Source organism: Arachis ipaensis, chromosome B03 (genome assembly GCF_000816755.2).
Source record: "Arachis ipaensis cultivar K30076 chromosome B03, Araip1.1, whole genome shotgun sequence".
NCBI lineage: Eukaryota > Viridiplantae > Streptophyta > Magnoliopsida > Fabales > Fabaceae > Arachis > Arachis ipaensis.
In genome coordinates this window covers 120,109,040-120,126,879 of record NC_029787.2, presented here as the reverse complement: position 1 = coordinate 120,126,879, position 17,840 = coordinate 120,109,040, and the positions used below count along the sequence as shown (strand labels likewise).

Here is a 17,840-nt window from a genome sequence, read left to right as displayed (position 1 = left end):
TATTAAGTAATTAGATATTTAAATAATATAAAGTATTTTATAATGAGTTTTTTAAATATTTAAATATTTGTTAAATGTTAGTTGGGTTGAGATCCACGAATTACTGTTGGGAAGAAAGTGTTTTGAGACGATGCAGGAAAGTCGGAGATACAGTTGGCAGCGGGAAGTAATAGGACATGCAATATGCATCATGGACGAAACTACCCTTTGTGTTGTGCATGTTACATGATCCCTTCTCGTTGATGTTTCAGTTTGTTACGCGCGAAGTGAAAGAAGTAACAAGAATGATACCAGAGCAATGGGCATCTCCATGTGGTGGCCAATGCAACAACAAATACGCAGCACTCACCCAAATCCCATGTATGTAATCACCATCCATTCATCGAACCATCTGCTACATCTTCTCTCAACTTTAATTTCTTTGTATGCAGGGAGAGTATTCTGCAAAAAGGGTTGTGATGCAGATGGAGACACATGGGAAGAATGTCAGATCCCTTTACTTAAACATATCCATGCTTTTTTAATTTTCATTAAATCTAATACAGTATTAATTATTTGGTTAAGCAGGTTTGGAGGAGTGCAATCAATTATGCTACAAGGACCCTGTACTCGAGAACCAGAAGTGGAGTGCGTATATTGATCGTTCTCCTGGATCTGAAAGTTATTCTGAGGCAATTTAATTTCCTTTTCTAGTTATATATGTTACAACATGCTTTGTCATTTAATTAATATTAATAGGATTAATTCATGTTTCCCTTCATGTACAGGAATGTTTCCATGCTTGTGTATCTGGCTGCAGTTACAGGGTATAGGTTTGAGAATATAATTATGAACCATAAGTAATTGCATGTTGATGTTTTAGGAATATTCATCTTATAATATGTATATCTATGCATATATTGCAGTTTGAGGTTGAAGCAGAAATAGCTGATAAAGTTATTCCTAATAGGCCACCAAAGTCTGAGCCTGAGCCTCAGCCTGTAAAGAAGCAGAAGCCACAATATGAAGACCCTAAATACCCGGATACTTCTGCATAGATAGGAATTAGTTTGATGTTACATCCTGCTATTGTTATATGGAATTTTCATTGGTAGCATAACTAGTGTGTAACCACTGCATGCATGGTTTTATTTAAAGATAGTTGGTTGAGCTAGGTTTGTAGTTTTCTATCTGGTCAGTAACTTCATGAATCTCAGATGAAATCTTGGTGAATAATAGCAGCTTCTTTTCAGCAATTCTTTTTCCCTAAATACACTGATTAATAAAAATGTGCAATATGACTAGGAGGCAATAGTTAGGCACCAAGTGAAATGCACCATAGAGTTGGCCAAGAAAAAAGAGTTAATAGTCAAAATCGTCCCTGAAAGATATCTCGATCTCTATTTCAGTCCCCGAAAGATAAAATTAATCAAAATCGTCCCCGAAAATTACTCACGTTGATCGAGTTTGTCCTTCCATCATCTCAGTTGGCGATGTGGCAAACGTTTGCTGAGCTGGAACGTTAAGTGCCAGCGTGGTAGACTCCAAAACGACGTAGTTTCATTCCTCCACTCCCAAATCAACGGAACAACGTCGTTTATGGTCCAGAGTGGGATATTCAAACGTTCTTCCCTTCTCTCCTCTCATAACAACCCTCTTCAACTTTCGCTCCAAAACCCCTTGTCTTCTCTCTACTCTGGTACTCTGCCCAAAGATCCTTTGATCAGAACCTCGTAGCGTTGTTGACGATTCCTGTGCGTGTCGAGGCTTGTAGAGGAGTTGGCTCTACTACGTTGGATAGTTGGAGGAGCTCGCGGAGGAGTTTCGCTGTTGGAGGAAGGAACAGTAACTGCCATAGGGTAAGATTTAATTTTTTTGACAGTTTTTGTTGATTTTGCAATGTTGATGTTCGTTGGTTTAGGTTGAGTTAGTTCTAAGAACCATCTAGTGTCACTAGGGTTCGGATTAGGAAGAACATGTTCTGTATGCGTTTGCCGTTAGGGGTTTCCTGGTCGTTATGCGGTGGGTTTTTTCTGGGGAATGGAGGGTTTGCGATGATTATGATTATGTTGTTTGCTGTGTGTTGACATGGAGGTGTAAGGCTGTAGTTGTTTCAGATTTTGTTGTTGACTACATTTATTTATTTTTGCACTTGTAGATGGAGGATCCTCCTATGACGTTTGTATTTCACCATGGTGGGAAGTTTAAAAAGGATGAGGGTGAAAATCTGTACTATGAGCCGAATCACACAGAGGTGTTAATGGGAGTTGAAGCTGACACACTTGACGTGTTCTTTGTGAAGGGATATTATGTGGAACTGGGATATGCTGAGGCTCAGGCACTCGGAGGACTCAGGCCAGAAACTGGACTCTGATGAGGAATCACCAACCGTATATCCTCATTATATTGACAAGGCAAAGTTCGGGGACCTCAAATTTGAGGTTAGTATGATATTCAAATCAAAGGAACATTTTATGCATGCAACTAGGGACTATACAATCCAGCTAGGTAGAAACATATTGTTTACAAAGAATGACAATGTTCGGGTTAAGGCTGTGTGTAAGGCTGAGGGTTGTCTTTGGATAGTATACTGTGCACGTAGTAAGCAAGACGGGTCCTGGCAGATTAAAACCCTCGTTGACAACCATATCTGTCCTAGAAGGCAAAAAAATAGGGCAGCGATCCAACGGTGGACACTAAGCAAACTTGTACCAAAACTTAGAAAGCACCCTACAATGAGACATCGTGAAGTGTATGAGTGGTTTGTGAGGAAGTGTAATGTAAACCTCAACAGCACCTGCATCACTAAAGCATTGAAAGCTGCTAGGAAAGTGGTAGAGGGGGATGAAGTTGCCCAGTATGGGTTAATCTGGGACTATGCTAATGAATTGCTTACAAGTAATCCCGGGTCTACAGTTTAAGTTGGTGTAATCCCAATGCCAGAGGGTCCTCCTCAATTTGAGAGGTTTTATGTGTGTCTTGATGCGTGTAAAAAAGGTTTTAAGGCTGGGTGTAGACCAATGATTGGATTGGATGGGGCTTTTCTTAAGACCCTGCACAGTGGACAAATATTGACGGCGTGTGCTCAGGATGCCAATAATCACATCTTTGTCGTTGCCTATGCAATTGTCGATGTGAAAAATAAAGACAACTGAAAATGGTTTCTGGACCTGTTGCAGTTAGACCTTGGCAACTACAATGATAACAAGTTGTGCATCATTTCAGACATGCAGAAGGTGAGGACAATTTTCATACTCGTATTCATAGTTTTGGGTTTTGTTTGATTTAATGAGATATACTTGTAGTACTAAATTGATTTAATGATCAACTTTGAGGGATTCATTTGATTAACACTCTTTTCGGGTTTCTCTGTATTTGTCAGGAACTAATCCCAGCAGTGAAGGAAGTCATGCCCATGGCCCAGCACAGATTCTGTGTGTGGCATCTGTGGCGAAATTTTTCAAAACAATGGGGTAGCACAGAGTTGAAAGACCTGGTCTGGGAGTGTGCTAGATCAAGAACGCGTAATGAGTTCGAGAGGAACATGAAGAGAGTAAAGGTCATCAACGAGCAGGCTTGGCAGTATCTTGAAAAGTGGCCGAAGAAAGCTTGGATTAAGGCGTACTTTAATGAGGATCCCAATAATGACAACATTTGCAACAATGCCTACGAATCATTCAATGCTAAAATAAAGCATGAAAGGAGTTCAGCAAAGCAGACTAGAAGTCATGACAAAATTATCTAGTCGTTGGGCTTTCCAATGGTGCGGGGATGATAAAGAGGAGTTGTTTGAAGTACATGGCTGGCCCACAAACATGGTGGTGGACTTGGGGAAGCACACTTGCACCTATCGGTTCTGGCAACTCACAGGTAAATCATTCAGAACCCATCACTCCTTCCCTTAGCTTGAAGTAGTTAGTGTTATTTTTGATTTTTTCAAAATGTTTGTCTGTCTGTACTGGGCACAGGGATGCCATGTATGCATGCAATTTCAGCCATTCAGGACAAAAATGGTAAGAGGACTGAGGAGTATTGCCATGAGTTGTTGACAATGGAGGCGTATAAAAGGACATACTATTTCAATGTTAACCCGGTGAAAGGACAAGATATGTGGGAGATAACATCCTCACCTGCCCCTGTCCCACCCCCAATTAAGCCAAAACCTGAGAGGCCTACCAAGAAGAGGAGAAAGGACAAGGGAGAGCAGCCAGTTGGGTCAAGTACCAAGATAAAGAGGAAGTACAACCCAATTAGGTGCATGTATTGTGGTGAAGTTGGACACAACAAGAGAAGCTGTGCAAAGAAGAAAAAGGAGGATGCTGAGGAACAAGCTAGGCAAATGCAACTTCAGCTTGCCATTGCTAAAGGGCCTGCTCCTCCTACAGATGAGCCAAGCAACAACAATGAAGTTCAATCACATTCTCCCCCTTCTCCCCCAGTCCAGCCACAACCTGCGGTGGAAGTCAACCAACCAGGAGAAAACCCACCAATGCAAGATACCCAACTGCCTGTTCAAGACCTTCAGGTTATTTTATTTTATTGTTGCTTTTTGTTCTCCCCAATTGCATTTATTTACTTGAAGCTAAATGGTTCTGCAACTGGCCTATGCAGGGTGCAAAGAGAGGCAGGTCACCGAAATTGCATGTCATCAAAAGCAAGGCAAGATCGAATGCCTACACCCAGTCACCTGTGGCCATATCTGTTGAGACATTGAAAGGAACAACTTCTGCCACTGCAAAGAAGATGCAAACCTTCATGACATTCGTGCCTACTCCAGGCTTCAAGCGTCCAAGAAAGAAAGATTAATATGTTTAACTAGGAAATATATTTTGTATGTAGTTGTAACTTTGCTTTTTGGGAACATGGCTCTGTAAACTGGTTATGTGTTCAGGATCATTTAAGTTAGGCCTAGTAGGTTTTTTTGGTTTAAGTGAACAATGTTGTTTGAACTTATGCTTTGGATTGCTCTTTTAACTTCTGGATCCTTGATCACCCTTGTGGTGTGTCTACTAAGACAATATGATATCATTATGATTATGATGTTTGTTATGGATTACTATGATTTTGACTATTCTGATGTATACAACTTTTTGGTGAATAGATACTTATGGTTCAAACATCACCATCATGTATTCTCAATGAAATCCATCATGCTTAAACAACAAGTTTATGTTAAATTAAACACAATTAAACCATACTTTCATTCATAAGTAACATCATCATTACATATCAACTAATTCAATTTCAAAGATCTAACAACACCTCTAAAACACAAGAACATAACACTCTATCTGTGGCTTTACTTGGAGATTAATGTGAACAATAGTGATACACACAAGACAGTAGCCACGACCACTGCAACTGACAGGAACATTAGCAGCATCTTCATTGCTCTAACCTCACCCTCCAAGCTACCCAATCTCCATGACACATTCAGTCTCCATTTATCATAATCCCCACCAACTGACCAACCTCTGCATCAGTTTCCGCCCCTGCTACATACCCATCTTCCTCAACCCACCTAAAGAAGTTGTAGTGGTTTCCCTTCTGAATATTTTCAAAAAAAAAGAGAATCAACTTCAACTACCCAGCAGAATAGACATAGGAATATGGAAAACAAGCTTAATATATCCTAAACTAACTCATCGGGTATCTCGCACAAGTGTGGAACAACCTATCTGGATTCTCTCTTGTGCCGGATTTCTTGATTGTCGTCTTCAACCCACAAAAGCAAGTCTGGTCCTTCATCTTCCTCCTCCGTCGCATGGAAGAGTTCGACTCATGGCTACCGATAGACTGCGACGGCAGGTCACCGTTGCGGCTTCCACTCATCATAGCAGCGACTCCTCAAACATACATCGTCATCTACTACGAGAATCACGCACATTTATCCGTCAGATTGGGGGTTAGGTTAGGGTTGTGGCTTTAGGACCAATTTGACCTAAATAGGCAAACATATCTTATCAGCATTAACCGTTGCCATGCTGGAGTCTACCACGCTGGCACTTAACGTTCCAGCTCAGCAAACGTTAGCCACATCACCAACTGAGATGATGGAAGGACAAACTCGATCAATGTGAGTAACTTTTGGGGACGATTTTGATTAATTTTATTTTTTGGGGACTAAAATGGAGATCGGAGTATCTTTCAGAGACGATTTTGACTATTAACTCCAAGAAAAAATAACAAAATTGACTGAATATTATTAGAAAAAGGTTAGGTTTTTAGCCTTTTTTTTTTTTTTTCTTTACCCTTTAACCTACTCATTATACCACCTAAGGCAAAATAATTAAAAGTTGGAACGAGATTTTAGTAAACTTCTGGATGCAAAAGAAGGTTTAAAAGATAATTTCTCTATCAACCAAAAAAGAAAAAATACAAGTCAAACAAATGAAACTTGCACTTGCTGTTCATACTTTAATAATATTCATTTGTATTTGCACCTCTCAATTATTGGTTGGTAAGATCTTGCAAATAAGGCATAGACGTAATATTTTCTCTGATTTCCAAACAAGTTAATTTAGTTATACATGTTATGCAAAAATGGAATATCGAACTGACTATGAAGTAGTGAATGGTAAGATAAAATAGTTGAGAGTGGAAACACAAGATTTACATGTTATTCTAAATTTTGGTTTATAACGAATAAGTAGCAAGAGATTATTGAATATTTGGAGTAAAAAAGTCTCAAAAGTGTGGCATATTTTACAATAAGATCATCAGAAGTCTCAAACATATTGAGACTATCAAACTAAAAGATTTGGCATCTTTAACCCTTTTTCATTTAGTCAACAAACTAGAAGCATTTCCTTGTTACACGAAAGTTGTTTCTCGAACATAATCCACAATATAACCTAACCCTGCTGTATTGGAAAAAGATTTTAGCATGTGTTTATCAAACTAAAAGAGAATAATGCCCTAATGTGTGACCCCATTGCTTCTTCCATCTGTTTCCCTTCCAAGGAGCAAAAGATAATGCAAATTTTTGTTTCCTGGTTTTCCATAGCACGTTAGCAGGATGCAGATGCACCATTCCATATGGTCTTTGCATTTTGCTTCTACTTTTGGCTGCGTAAATACTCTCGTACGTATGTATGTACCCCGGTCTTAACCACCATGTGCATTTTCTTCGAGTCTTCCCATAACAAACCGTTCCATTCTCTGGCAGTGTCACATGCACCTTCAAATACATCCTGCTCACACACGACACAACGTATCATATTAGACATAACGTGATCAAGGACATGAAATGAACTCGGATACTAATTTGCATACCCTTGAAGGGAATTCGTCGTAATAATATGCTTCAGTCATCTCAACTCTATTTAGATCCGATTCCCACAGCCTAATCTGTCACCATTGCGGCAATACGCATCAGAAAAATGAAAACCAACACTCGTGTTGTTACATATACATATATGCATATACATATCTAAAACCTGGTCTGTGACGTTTTCCGGGACAGTTGGTGTCCTATCTGCAACCCGAGGATGAGCATTCTGCTGAAGGAAGCTGATAATCTGCAAAACCATGCGCAGTCTGAATAAGATCCCTGAAATAAACTCCCTAGAGGTCTGGTACGAAATAACAATGAAACTAAGATCGTGACACAAAAATTCGTTAAATGTTTAAATAATAATAAACTAGTGTCTATTAATCATGGAGACGGTCCAGGAAAGAGAGGAAGGAAAAAAAGAAAGAAAAAAGAAAAAAAAAATTGGTTTTCTAATGCTTACCTGCTCTGCTGTAATGCCATTTTCAAAAGCATTATACAAGCTTTCTTTTGTAATAGCTCCAACAATAAGATTTGGGAGTTGGTACTCTACCCTGTATACATCACAATTAATTAGCTACTGGATATTAAAAAACAAAACAGACTTGGTAATAAAATAACATCTGGGAAGAAGAACAACTCATATCCATAAGAATATAGCATTCTGGATATTATTCTTCGGCATACTTTGAGAACAACCGCAAAATCTCACAATGTAATCTTGAAGTAGAGTATGCATAGACTCTAAAATTTGTTTCCACAACCACAAACCCCTGGGGAAATAAAATGTAGGAAGCCATCAGTCTGAGGCTGTAAGAGGCTGTATATTCAAAAAGAATCAACAAATCTCCTAAAAATCTTAGTCAAAGTTTAAACAATAAATACGCAATTTTTGAGAGCTTGAAATTTTGCACGGGAAGCAACCAAAATGTCCTAACCAGCCCAGCAGAAATCTCCATAAATATGACCAAACAAAAGAACCTAGATACCCAGTACACGCCCCTAAACACATATATTTGATTAATAGTCAAAATAGTCCTTGAAATATCAAGCGAACATAAATTTAGTCCATGAAATATCAAATGCCTTGAATCAGTCTCTAAAAGATACAACTGAGTCAAATTAGTCCTTCCATCACTTAAATGATGACACATGGCATAATCATTTTGCGTCACGTCATCATCTAATTAGCAGAAGGGCCAATTTGATTCACCATTATATATCTTTCAGGGACAAATCTGAGGCATTTGATTTTTCGAGTACCAAATTGACGTGCACGTGATCTTTTAGGAACATTTCGAATATTAACCCCACGAACATTCATACATCTTAACGCAACATCTAAATTTGTTTTCAAATTTTATATCTTCTTACAAGCAAAAAATGTATTGGGAGTAATAGAAGGAATGCAAAGGAAAGAATAAGGAGGCCGACATGAACAAGGCAAAGAAAAGTTGCAGCAGAAACAGATAAACTCATGGTAGAGCAAGTCAGTCTGAGCCCTGAGGGGACTCCCAAAAAGAAACCACACCGTGAAACAAGGCCAATTTACCAAAATTTCTAGCAAAATAAATCAATCCAAGGAAAAAGAAGAAACCTCCTTTCTAGATGACGAATCAGCCAAGCTCACTGAAAGATTTGTTGCCAATTTTGTAGGTATAAACCAACTTTCTTTCCTACCCTGTAAAGTTTCAACAAAAAGAAGAAAAAATAAGACAATTACTGCTGAGTTAAAATCATCATGAATTTATTGATATTATCTCCAAAATTAAGCAAAGAAATATTGTAACCTGTTGAAGTTTGACCAATCCAAGGTCTGCTAGATCCCTAATTATGCTCCTTTGGAAATCGGTCAATGAGTTTATATTATATGCCTATACATTGGAAAGAAGTGCATCAATGTGCTGTTACACTACAGTTACATATAATAGGAATACTGTTATAGAAAGAAAGCAACAAGACAAAAAAGTGTTTCTAATTAAACCACTACTTTTTCAACTAATACAGATTACCATAGTATTATCCTTATGCAAGAAAATTTCCACCATTCACGAAGCACCAAGGACCAGTAATATCTTACCTCCCCAATGACATGAAAACTAAGTTCCAGCATGAATGAGATCAAGTCAGCTGCATCAACACCTCTCTCCTGCACCAAAAGAGATGATGAAGAGCGTGCAGAAAACAAATAACAAAAAACATTGGGGGAAAAGAGGGAGGAAATTAGTTACCTCAGAATTAGAGATATATTCCCTGATGATGTACCAAAGTTGTGCATTTGTTTCCATCAGCTATAGTTGACAAGAGATACATTCAATATATAGGCCGATCATCACAATAAGTGCATGTAGCTTGTAAATCATTTAATGCATACCAAGAACTGGAAACCACTCTCAGTTAGTTTTGGAGCTTCTTTGTCTCTGTATCGAAATGAAAAATAAGAAAAAAGTCCACAAATGAGTATTATGTTAAAATTGAGAAGTTGCCAAGTAAATTAAACCTTTGACTTAGGAGCCGCCTCTGAAAAACTTTCATCAAAGAAGAGCTAATATTTGAGGGCTTTTCCACAAGACTTGAGCTTATAAGTTGCAACAAGAAACACTAGTTCATCACAACGTCATGGAAAGGTTAGCCTTCATTTTGACCAAAATTTAAACAAATGGGTGCTGCAGATTAATGATACCAAATTACTAAAGTGACTTATGCATCAATAAATATAAAGAATTCTTAAATAGATTATATACAAGATACAACCATCAAGTGGAGTCAAGAGATTGAATACTCTACCTCCCATTGTTGAAGAGCATAAGCCTCAAGATCCTCTAAGTTTGGGAGCCTTACGGTAATATTAGATGGCATTGGTTCCCTTGGCAAAGTTCCACTGCAGTATTTAATCACATGGAAATATTACCAGTTACAGTAAATCTCAAATTTGTAGCACAACCAGTCTACATTTTATATTATAATTTATAAGATTGACTGCTTTCCTAAAAACTAACAGAATGAGGGGGAAATGGTAGAAGTCATTTAATTTTATGCAGAGACTAACCATCGGTTATATAGGTTAATTAACAAATGATACATGAAGCGGAAGAGTTTTATCATATTGCAAAGAGTGGATGACTGAAATAAACAATTTTATACATTCTCATAGTCATAGTAACATGAGAACAGGATTAGCTAACTATTAACATGAACATGAAGGAAAAAATCTACAACTTACCCATGTACTAAAAGTTGCTGGAGACTTTTCTGGAATGTTGGGTTAAGTTTGTAAGTCTTGTCATTCTTCCTGACAATAGGGAAAACAATTACGAAAGAAAATGAGAAATGGTTAGGCTTCAAACTGATAATAGAAATGTCCAGATATTAGAACTGTGGTAACTTTTAAAGCTTGATCAGTGGACACATAAAAGGATAAAAAATAATACACAAACAAAGATCTTCAACCACATTACAAGACATGAAAAATGATGTCTGTATCCCAAATTAAGGGCTAAGGGCTAATATTTGCCCAATTGTGTTTTGAAATGAAATGAACCAGTTTGAATCATTCAAAAGGATAGATTTCTGTGAGTCATCTTCAAATAACATACCTATAACAAAAGTTTTCAGAAGTGAACAAATGTGCAGTACCTGTCAACAGCTTCAACGAAAACTCTCAATTGAACCAATCTATCAATGGCTACTCTGTGCTTGGTATATCCATCTGGAAGCACCCACTCCTCCAATAATTTAGCCGCCACAGGCACATCGATATGAAGCAGCTGTAACACATATTTCTTCCCAAGAGGCGGCAGAGACCTGATATTTCAAGATATATATACATTTAAAGCCACCAAGTTACTAAAGTATGGTCACAACAATACATTTCACATAATGCACTTAAATCAAGCTTTATAAAAGTAAGGTATGGCTAACAAGTGTTGAATTTTAAAGTTAAGGTTAACAATGAGACAGTTTTAAATTCTGTGTGTAATGAATGCATTAGCAGCTTAAAACTTTTAGTTTATGGACGAAAACTAGTAACATTAACAATAGCCGTAAGCTAAACCTTAAAAAAAATCAAAAAAAAAAAACGTTAATAGTGATTGAAGTTGATGAACTTTGCATTCCAGAAAAAATCCGAAAAGCTAGGAAAATTAAATACGATTCACGGGGTGGTCGAAGCATAGGTAAGAATCTATCAAAAAACATCCACAACAGCTTTCTCAAAAGGGTGAAAACAGAAACTTGAATAAATCCAAGGAAAAGGATGGAAGAAAAATGACCTGAGAATAGCTTCACAGATGAATCCATTTTCGTAGAGTTTATCGAGCTTCATAGCGGGCATGGAAGCAACCATGTCCATGAAATTCTTCGCAATGATCCTAACCTCTGGCATTGTGAGTCTGACACAGCTTCTCTTTTTCACTTCCTTGTGCGATTCTGATCAATGGATTCAACAATCGAAGTGCCCTATGTTAAACCCAAACAACGTGAATATAACACTTGGGATTGGGAGAAAGGGATAAAAAAAACCCTAATACTCTCAATTAACAAAATTTACCAGAGTTTATGCCGCTGGAGAAGAGATTGGAGTTGTAAGTTGTAACAGCGAGTTAAATTGAAAAAGGTTAAATATTTGTTGCTGCCCAGGATCGAACTGGGGACCTTTAGTGTGTAAGACTAACGTGATAACCACTACACCACAGCAACTACATGTCCAATGGCTAATAAACAAATATAATTATCTAATTTACATGGTAATTGTACTTGCAACGATAATTTCTTGGAAATTTCCTATATTGATAGCTTATATGCAACCTTGCAGGTAAATCATATTGTGCAAGTAATACCTGCATTGATTTTTTGTTTATACTCTCTCTAACATGATCTCAATTGCAAGAACCCTAAGATCATTCTTTAAATTCTTTAATTCTATCATGGGAATGGTAGGCATGTCAATGATCATTTATGGTTTATGGATAATCAAAATTTGGCTAGAAGAAAGAGAAGATGTACCACCTACTTTTGAATTTGTATCTGAGACATGGTAATCAATTATACTTCCATTTATGTATTTATTTTATTCTCAAAATAAATCTTCCTTCTGTTATCATTATTCATTAGTAATAAATTAATAATGGCATTAGTACTAATGATTAGAACCATGTTATATATTAACTAATATTAGAGCTTTTGATTTGAAGTAGTGGTTTATGCTCCTATGCTTTCACTTTCTGTTGCAGGTTTGCTTATACTTTAATTTGCACTGGTGTTTTCATGTGTGTGGTAACATGTCTAGGACATATGGCAGCAGATAGCATGAATGGTTATTGTCTCTCATGTGTATCCTTTTTCATTGCTTATGTTAAGTGTATACGGTAGAATGGAACAGCTAACAAATTGAATCACACATAATACTTCTCAATTTTGTGATTATTATTCTTGTAATTAAGTTATTAAAGAAAATATTAAAGAAAAAAGACTTTTTATTGGTTAACTAAGTGGAACATTTGGCTTGCTGCACTTTCCATAATTTTGAGATTAATGGCCTTAATTCAAAGCTAGTATATGGTGAGCATGATCATAATTCTTCTGCTGGAGGGTGCAGTAACAGCGGACATTCTCCTCAATTCTGATTGGGAGAAGGTACTCTCAATACTCATCATGGCAATGATATTTCTTTTTCTTTTCCACTTTTTTCAACTGCTAATGCACCTTTCAGGACTTGCCGGAGGACCCAACTGGAAAATTCAGCGACTTCATGGATTTTGTGGAGTCAAATTTTGATGTTTGCAAATGGATAATGCTAGTGATCATCTCAGCACAGGTGTATTACAAACTTTTCGAACATTATGCTCATCTAACTTGTACAGAGACATTTCACTTGTGCACTTTAGAAGGTTTTAAGTTCTAATCTTCTGGTCTTCACTTGCAGGGATTATCAACCATAATTGCATTGGTTCTAAAAGCTCATGGTCCTGATCCTAACTATGACAGTGATTATGATTACTATACTCGGTCAAGGCTTTCCCTCCTTAACCATAATGCTCAGCCACCACTTTTTGTTCCTGATTACTCTCTAAATAACAACACATGCTGGGATGAAGGTACCCATTATTAACACTCCTGATTATTTAGATAGGAACTATTTTTCTTTTCTTTCCCTGATCATGATTTTCGTTTTAAAACTCTGGTAGGCAAATATATAAAGAATACAGTTGCAACTTTTCCAAGAGTGTGAAGTGGAGATATAGAGATATTAGTATAACTATATAATAATGTTGAAGCAAACTCAGAAACTTGACGAGGCTGTGGAGCAGAGCTATGGGATTTTATAGCATTTCGTGCTGTTTAAGCGAGTTAAAAGTTATAAGTATACCTTTTATTAATATACAAACCGGGTAACAGACGTCTTGGCAAAGGAGGGACTTGCAACAATGGAGTCCAATTCTTAGATATGTATCCTGTTTCTGTAAGGCTAATTTTAGCCGATGAAGTTAGAGGGGATACCTTACCTGGAACCACAAATGTAATGTAATTTCCAAAAAAAAAAAAAAATTGCTCTTACAGTTGGAATTAAGAGAGAATTGAATGGTTAAAAGTTGTAACAAAGCACAATTTACATTGCTCACTTCTCTCTCTGCTTTCTCTTTACCCTAGTAAGAGATGCAAAATGATGAACTAGCAAGGGTTTTTTCTTTTACTGAAAAAAAGAAAACCATAAATCCACATTAAATAAAATGCAATGCAATACAGAAAAACCACCTGACATTGTGTCAAAATACATACATTCAGTCGAAGATAAAAAAACAAATGTTACTGAAATGGTACATACAGAACTAAAATGAAAAGGAACAGAATGTGCAAATCTCTTGTTAATAAGTAATTGGATTTGGATCTGTACAGGATATACAAATGAGCTAAGCTACATACAATTTACCAACATCTCAACTTCACCACCAACCCAAAACAACACAGGGCTGGATATTTCTGGTAGAAGTGGGAAGCAAACCGCTGCAACTCTCTATAGATATATAGATATAGATATTTATAATATATATATATAAACTAGATTTTGCAGAATCCGGGTTGAGCTTGGGCTTTTACGTCGCTAGAACTCCAACTGGAGGGGAATTAGTATCCACCCGAAGACAACAGCATACATTAAAATCTGTCTGTTGCAGTCACACTTATGGTTACCTTATGTGAGAGTCATAGGCCTCAAAAAAGGAGTCCGGAACAACCAAAGGCAACTTGTCTATGTACATATAAAGCCTTCTAAGATTCTCCCTTGTTACTGTTGCCATATCTACTATGTCTCTCCTGTCAGTGAAAACCCAGAGATCGCCAGAGTTTACCCTCTTCAGACTGTCTCGGCAAAATGGGCATGACTGAGAGATTGTTCGCCTGCAAAAGGATACACAATTCTTTAAGCATCGTTTAACTGAGAGAATACATAAAGAGCACCATTCCAGAGGTACAAGACAGCAGCTAAAATTTCGATAACCGGGCTACCATGGGAGTGGGGTACAATAAATGCAACCTGGAGATATGAAGTCCCCGTTAGCCATCATGCACAGGGTACAGGGAAACTTTTGACCCAGATTCCAGCCCCACCTTGTTTGTTCAAAAGGCTGATTCCGCAACTCCTGTGACCTCCAGGTCACATGCCAGGTTGCCAGCAATGCGTACATCTTTTGCAACTTGCAACATCACAAACAAGTTCCAGTGCCTTACCAGATTTAACTTGCTAATAACTTGTTCAGCATAACAGAGCTTAACTTATTTATTTACCTATCTAGTAAATAACCTACTAGCTGATGGATATTAGATGATAGACAATCAAACCTAGGCTTGTATCATCAAGAACCTAAAGGTGACAATGTTCCATTCTCGCATAAACTTATGATTCAAGAAATAACTAGTCATTACTCTAGTACGAGTTGTATAACCCCATGCCTTGGAATTCGAATACAAGTCTACACACAATCCTCAAAGTCAGACAGTTCGGCATACTGACACCTTACGATCAATTTTTCGATCTAATTAACAATGAAAACAGTATGGTGTCATAGCCTAATATTTCCAGTTTTAATAAACATCAAAATACAACTAAACTCATAGTAGTTCCATAAGAAAACAGAAAGATAAATTTTATTTCAAGACACTAGTACACCAAAAAGTAGTAGGGCACTAACTAAACACATTTGATTAGGTTAAGATGTATGCACCTTACTTGTACCAAAGAGCAATAGACTTTATTAAAGGGCAAAAGGTTACCATCATCACAGTAGACAGCCAATTCTTTCACACTTCCATGTTCTGTTTGTTTAATTTATTGATACTCATATTCAAATAGCAATAAGAATGTCAAGTAGAAGCACACATCATTTTATATCTAACAAACAAAACTATTTATATGCATGGTGATTGGTGGGTGTGTCTATGATGAAATCACACCAGCAATCAAGCATGGGATTCTAAAACCAGTTCATTCTTATAGTAAGACTCATAAAACGACCAAGTCCTGAACGCATGGGCATAAGACATTAACTTTATAAGGTTAACTGAGCAAGCCCAAAACCTTGAGGACCTGGGAATAGCCAGCAGATTACATTTTATTATTTGAAGAAGTTACAGTAACTATAATTATAATGCACGAGCCAAACTAAACCATAGAGGTAAATTTGTTATCACAGAAACACAGGTAAAACATATCGAAGAAAGTAGTAGACAAATTATTCACATTCTTTTGGGGGGAGAGAGAGAAAGAGAGAGGGAAGGAGGGGAGGGAGTACCATTCTCGGTAACATTTCAGGCACATGGCATGATTGCAGTTGGGCAACACAACTTTGCCATTCATTTCCATGCATATCCCACATTCATCTTCTCTTTCAATGTCTATGTCAGAAGACTGCCAATACTCCTCATCATCTCTTTTACGATACCTCTCCATGCACATAGCCTTTTGTTTCTTATCCTCCGTATCAGTGACCCCCTTTTGAAGTTGCAACAAAGAGGGATATATGACCGCTGCAGAAACCATAAACCAAGATATCAACAACCCCATGCAAATTTGCAAGTTCAATCTTGCATTAATACCAGAGGTTGAAAGTTATTATACCATAGAATTCTCTAATACTTGCTTTCCTTTCCTGGGTAGACATGGTGGTTGTCCCATCCACATACACCTACATCATGATCCAAATTCTTCACTCTTCATTGTTCTCCATGTCCTTCATTCCAATATTGCATCACAACCAAAAACCAAAACATCTTACCTTGTAAATTAGGATTCTCAACAATCCCAGGGCTCCCGCAAGGTGACAATCAGTCCATTGCACCAAAAAAAGAAAGAGGTGTGCAGCTGGACTGTATGACATTCTCATCTGAAGGCATGCACCATCATACTCCCTTGAAAAATCTGACGCCCTACACATACATACAAGAATTTTGCATCATGAAAATTGTAGATAATTTGGGATAATTACGAAGAATTTTAAAATTGGAATCCCTACAAAATCCACTGTTCAGAACTTTAGACTAACTAAACCTTCAGGGGGAATTTTACCAAAGGGAAAGCATATCATCATATACATAATGGGAAATTCAACTCTTGTAATACATGTGATAATGTCACATTTCAAGGGGAGAAATTATTGCAACCAAAAACACACAAAATTAGAGGTATGTGCCGAGGTTTTGATTAAAGAAAAAAGGTAGCTAAGCTAGGGGGTTCAGAAGTATTAAGTTTTCACAAAGCTGATAAGGAGTTAGAGGGAAAAAGACAAAAAGGAATATCAAGTGTAAATCAACACTGCCCATGATAACTCAACAAATTAAACAAACCCTAATTAATGAGGAAAATTCCAAGTAAGAATACTGTCATGAGGTTAAACCCCCACCAAGAAGAATCATACCGAGAAAAATCTTACACTATGCATTCATCAACCGTTTCCCGCGAGGAAGGGGGGAAATATTAAAAGCTGAAGTATGAGAGGCCTTAAGACGTTTTTCAAAAAAAAAAAGCACCTTGTAAAGGAAAATGATCACCGTTCAATTCAGAAAACAAAATTGAGCCCAAAAATTTCAAAATTGAAGATAAAGAGAGAGAAAGAAGAAGAAAAAGAAACTGACAGGGTATTGGCGTGTTGAATATCAGCTTCAAGGAGCTTGAGGGAGTCCTTGAAGGACTTTCTCATGGAATTAACGTACATGTCTATTTCCCACTCTCACTCACAGTCAACCTCAAAAAACAAACAAAAAATCTCGGTGGATGAAGAAGAATGGAGATTGGTTAAGTGACGGAGTGAGTGAGGAATCCAGAAAAAGAATGAGTAATAGGGATTGGGTTAAGTATGTGTGATTGTGTGTGACGGAAGAGAGAGAGAGTGGTTGGGGACTTGGGGGTTCGTGTTGCTTCGATGCTGTTCTTGAAAGCCAAGACGGTGAACTTGCCGGGACACGTGTACATTAATTAAGGTCTCTAATAGATACTTTTGTGATTTGTGATTGCATCAAATTTTGCTAACAAATGTTGAAAGTACATTAGTTAAGGTCTCTGATAGATAAATTCTTTTTGATAGATTTAAATTAGAAT

The 17,840-nt window shown here is 37.3% G+C and overlaps 5 protein-coding genes and 1 non-coding gene across 10 annotated transcripts; 3 read left to right on the top strand and 3 right to left on the bottom strand.

Moving 5' to 3' along the window:
- Nucleotides 57-1,225, top strand: LOC107631237. Of its 2 annotated transcripts, XR_002359784.1 has the most exons (4): nt 57-360; nt 432-485; nt 568-806; nt 906-1,225. XR_002359784.1 is itself a non-coding variant. In XM_021119473.1 (3 exons), the coding sequence occupies exons 1-3, from the start codon at nt 177-179 to the stop codon at nt 678-680; spliced, it is 351 nt and encodes a 116-aa protein (XP_020975132.1). In that variant the 5' UTR covers nt 57-176; the 3' UTR covers nt 681-895. The 2 variants fall into 2 exon arrangements, 1 of the variants encoding a protein (XP_020975132.1); XM_021119473.1 differs by lacking the exon at nt 906-1,225 and having other exon boundaries at nt 568-895.
- On the top strand, nt 2,315-4,932 carry LOC110270346. 3 transcript variants are annotated; one of them, XR_002359782.1, is made up of 3 exons: nt 2,315-2,944; nt 4,184-4,504; nt 4,600-4,932. XR_002359782.1 is itself a non-coding variant. In XM_021119470.1 (3 exons), exons 1-3 carry the CDS (start codon nt 3,795-3,797, stop codon nt 4,783-4,785), a joined length of 798 nt encoding a protein of 265 aa, XP_020975129.1. In that variant the 5' UTR covers nt 3,751-3,794; the 3' UTR covers nt 4,786-4,932. The 3 variants fall into 3 exon arrangements, 2 of the variants coding, with proteins under 2 accessions (XP_020975129.1, XP_020975128.1); XM_021119470.1 differs by lacking the exon at nt 2,315-2,944 and adding an exon at nt 3,751-3,849 and having other exon boundaries at nt 3,948-4,504; XM_021119469.1 differs by lacking the exon at nt 2,315-2,944 and adding an exon at nt 3,751-3,849 and having other exon boundaries at nt 3,948-4,932.
- LOC107631238 (RNA polymerase II transcription factor B subunit 2) lies at nt 6,615-11,871 on the bottom strand. The gene is made up of 16 exons (XM_021119468.1): nt 11,802-11,871; nt 11,524-11,710; nt 10,889-11,056; nt 10,476-10,544; nt 10,040-10,133; nt 9,753-9,853; nt 9,627-9,672; nt 9,484-9,543; nt 9,333-9,401; nt 9,043-9,126; nt 8,850-8,933; nt 7,940-8,025; nt 7,716-7,806; nt 7,419-7,499; nt 7,255-7,329; nt 6,615-7,172 (listed from the first exon to the last, which is right to left on the bottom strand). Exons 2-16 carry the CDS (start codon nt 11,634-11,636, stop codon nt 7,038-7,040), a joined length of 1,356 nt encoding a protein of 451 aa, XP_020975127.1. The 5' UTR covers nt 11,637-11,710; nt 11,802-11,871; the 3' UTR covers nt 6,615-7,037.
- Nucleotides 11,878-11,950, bottom strand: TRNAV-UAC. Its single transcript has one exon. It is a non-coding gene; the product is annotated as a tRNA-Val (tRNA).
- On the top strand, nt 12,062-13,871 carry LOC107631240 (tetraspanin-19-like). The gene is made up of 6 exons (XM_016334610.2): nt 12,062-12,287; nt 12,484-12,583; nt 12,806-12,886; nt 12,963-13,067; nt 13,176-13,347; nt 13,438-13,871. The coding sequence occupies exons 1-6, from the start codon at nt 12,124-12,126 to the stop codon at nt 13,479-13,481; spliced, it is 666 nt and encodes a 221-aa protein (XP_016190096.1). The 5' UTR covers nt 12,062-12,123; the 3' UTR covers nt 13,482-13,871.
- LOC107631239 lies at nt 14,082-17,698 on the bottom strand. 2 transcript variants are annotated; one of them, XR_002359783.1, is made up of 6 exons: nt 17,378-17,698; nt 16,522-16,672; nt 16,365-16,431; nt 16,039-16,273; nt 14,784-14,943; nt 14,509-14,647 (listed from the first exon to the last, which is right to left on the bottom strand). XR_002359783.1 is itself a non-coding variant. In XM_016334609.2 (5 exons), the coding sequence occupies exons 1-5, from the start codon at nt 17,455-17,457 to the stop codon at nt 14,437-14,439; spliced, it is 744 nt and encodes a 247-aa protein (XP_016190095.1). In that variant the 5' UTR covers nt 17,458-17,690; the 3' UTR covers nt 14,082-14,436. The 2 variants fall into 2 exon arrangements, 1 of the variants encoding a protein (XP_016190095.1); XM_016334609.2 differs by lacking the exon at nt 14,784-14,943 and having other exon boundaries at nt 14,082-14,647; nt 17,378-17,690.

Excerpts from the sequence above, each read along its gene's own strand:
- LOC107631237 (XM_021119473.1), top strand. The coding sequence starts at position 177 with ATGCAATATGCATCATGGACGAAACTACCCTTTGTGTTGTGCATGTTA. Across the intron at positions 361-431 it reads AGCACTCACCCAAATCCCAT|GGAGAGTATTCTGCAAAAAG; the intron begins GTATGTAATCAC and ends CTTTGTATGCAG. Across the intron at positions 486-567 it reads TGGAGACACATGGGAAGAAT|GTTTGGAGGAGTGCAATCAA; the intron begins GTCAGATCCCTT and ends TTGGTTAAGCAG.
- LOC110270346 (XM_021119469.1), top strand. The coding sequence starts at position 3,795 with ATGGTGGTGGACTTGGGGAAGCACACTTGCACCTATCGGTTCTGGCAA. Across the intron at positions 3,850-3,947 it reads TCGGTTCTGGCAACTCACAG|GGATGCCATGTATGCATGCA; the intron begins GTAAATCATTCA and ends TACTGGGCACAG.
- LOC107631238 (XM_021119468.1), bottom strand. The coding sequence starts at position 11,636 with ATGCCAGAGGTTAGGATCATTGCGAAGAATTTCATGGACATGGTTGCT. Across the intron at positions 9,673-9,752 it reads AGGCGGCTCCTAAGTCAAAG|AGACAAAGAAGCTCCAAAAC; the intron begins GTTTAATTTACT and ends ATTTCGATACAG. Across the intron at positions 8,934-9,042 it reads GATTGGTCAAACTTCAACAG|GGTAGGAAAGAAAGTTGGTT; the intron begins GTTACAATATTT and ends GAAACTTTACAG.
- LOC107631240 (XM_016334610.2), top strand. The coding sequence starts at position 12,124 with ATGATCTCAATTGCAAGAACCCTAAGATCATTCTTTAAATTCTTTAAT. Across the intron at positions 12,584-12,805 it reads ATGGTTATTGTCTCTCATGT|TATATGGTGAGCATGATCAT; the intron begins GTATCCTTTTTC and ends ATTCAAAGCTAG. Across the intron at positions 13,068-13,175 it reads TAGTGATCATCTCAGCACAG|GGATTATCAACCATAATTGC; the intron begins GTGTATTACAAA and ends CTTCACTTGCAG.
- LOC107631239 (XM_016334609.2), bottom strand. The coding sequence starts at position 17,457 with ATGTACGTTAATTCCATGAGAAAGTCCTTCAAGGACTCCCTCAAGCTC. Across the intron at positions 16,432-16,521 it reads TGAGAATCCTAATTTACAAG|GTGTATGTGGATGGGACAAC; the intron begins GTAAGATGTTTT and ends ATCATGATGTAG. Across the intron at positions 16,274-16,364 it reads AAGTATTAGAGAATTCTATG|CGGTCATATATCCCTCTTTG; the intron begins GTATAATAACTT and ends TGGTTTCTGCAG.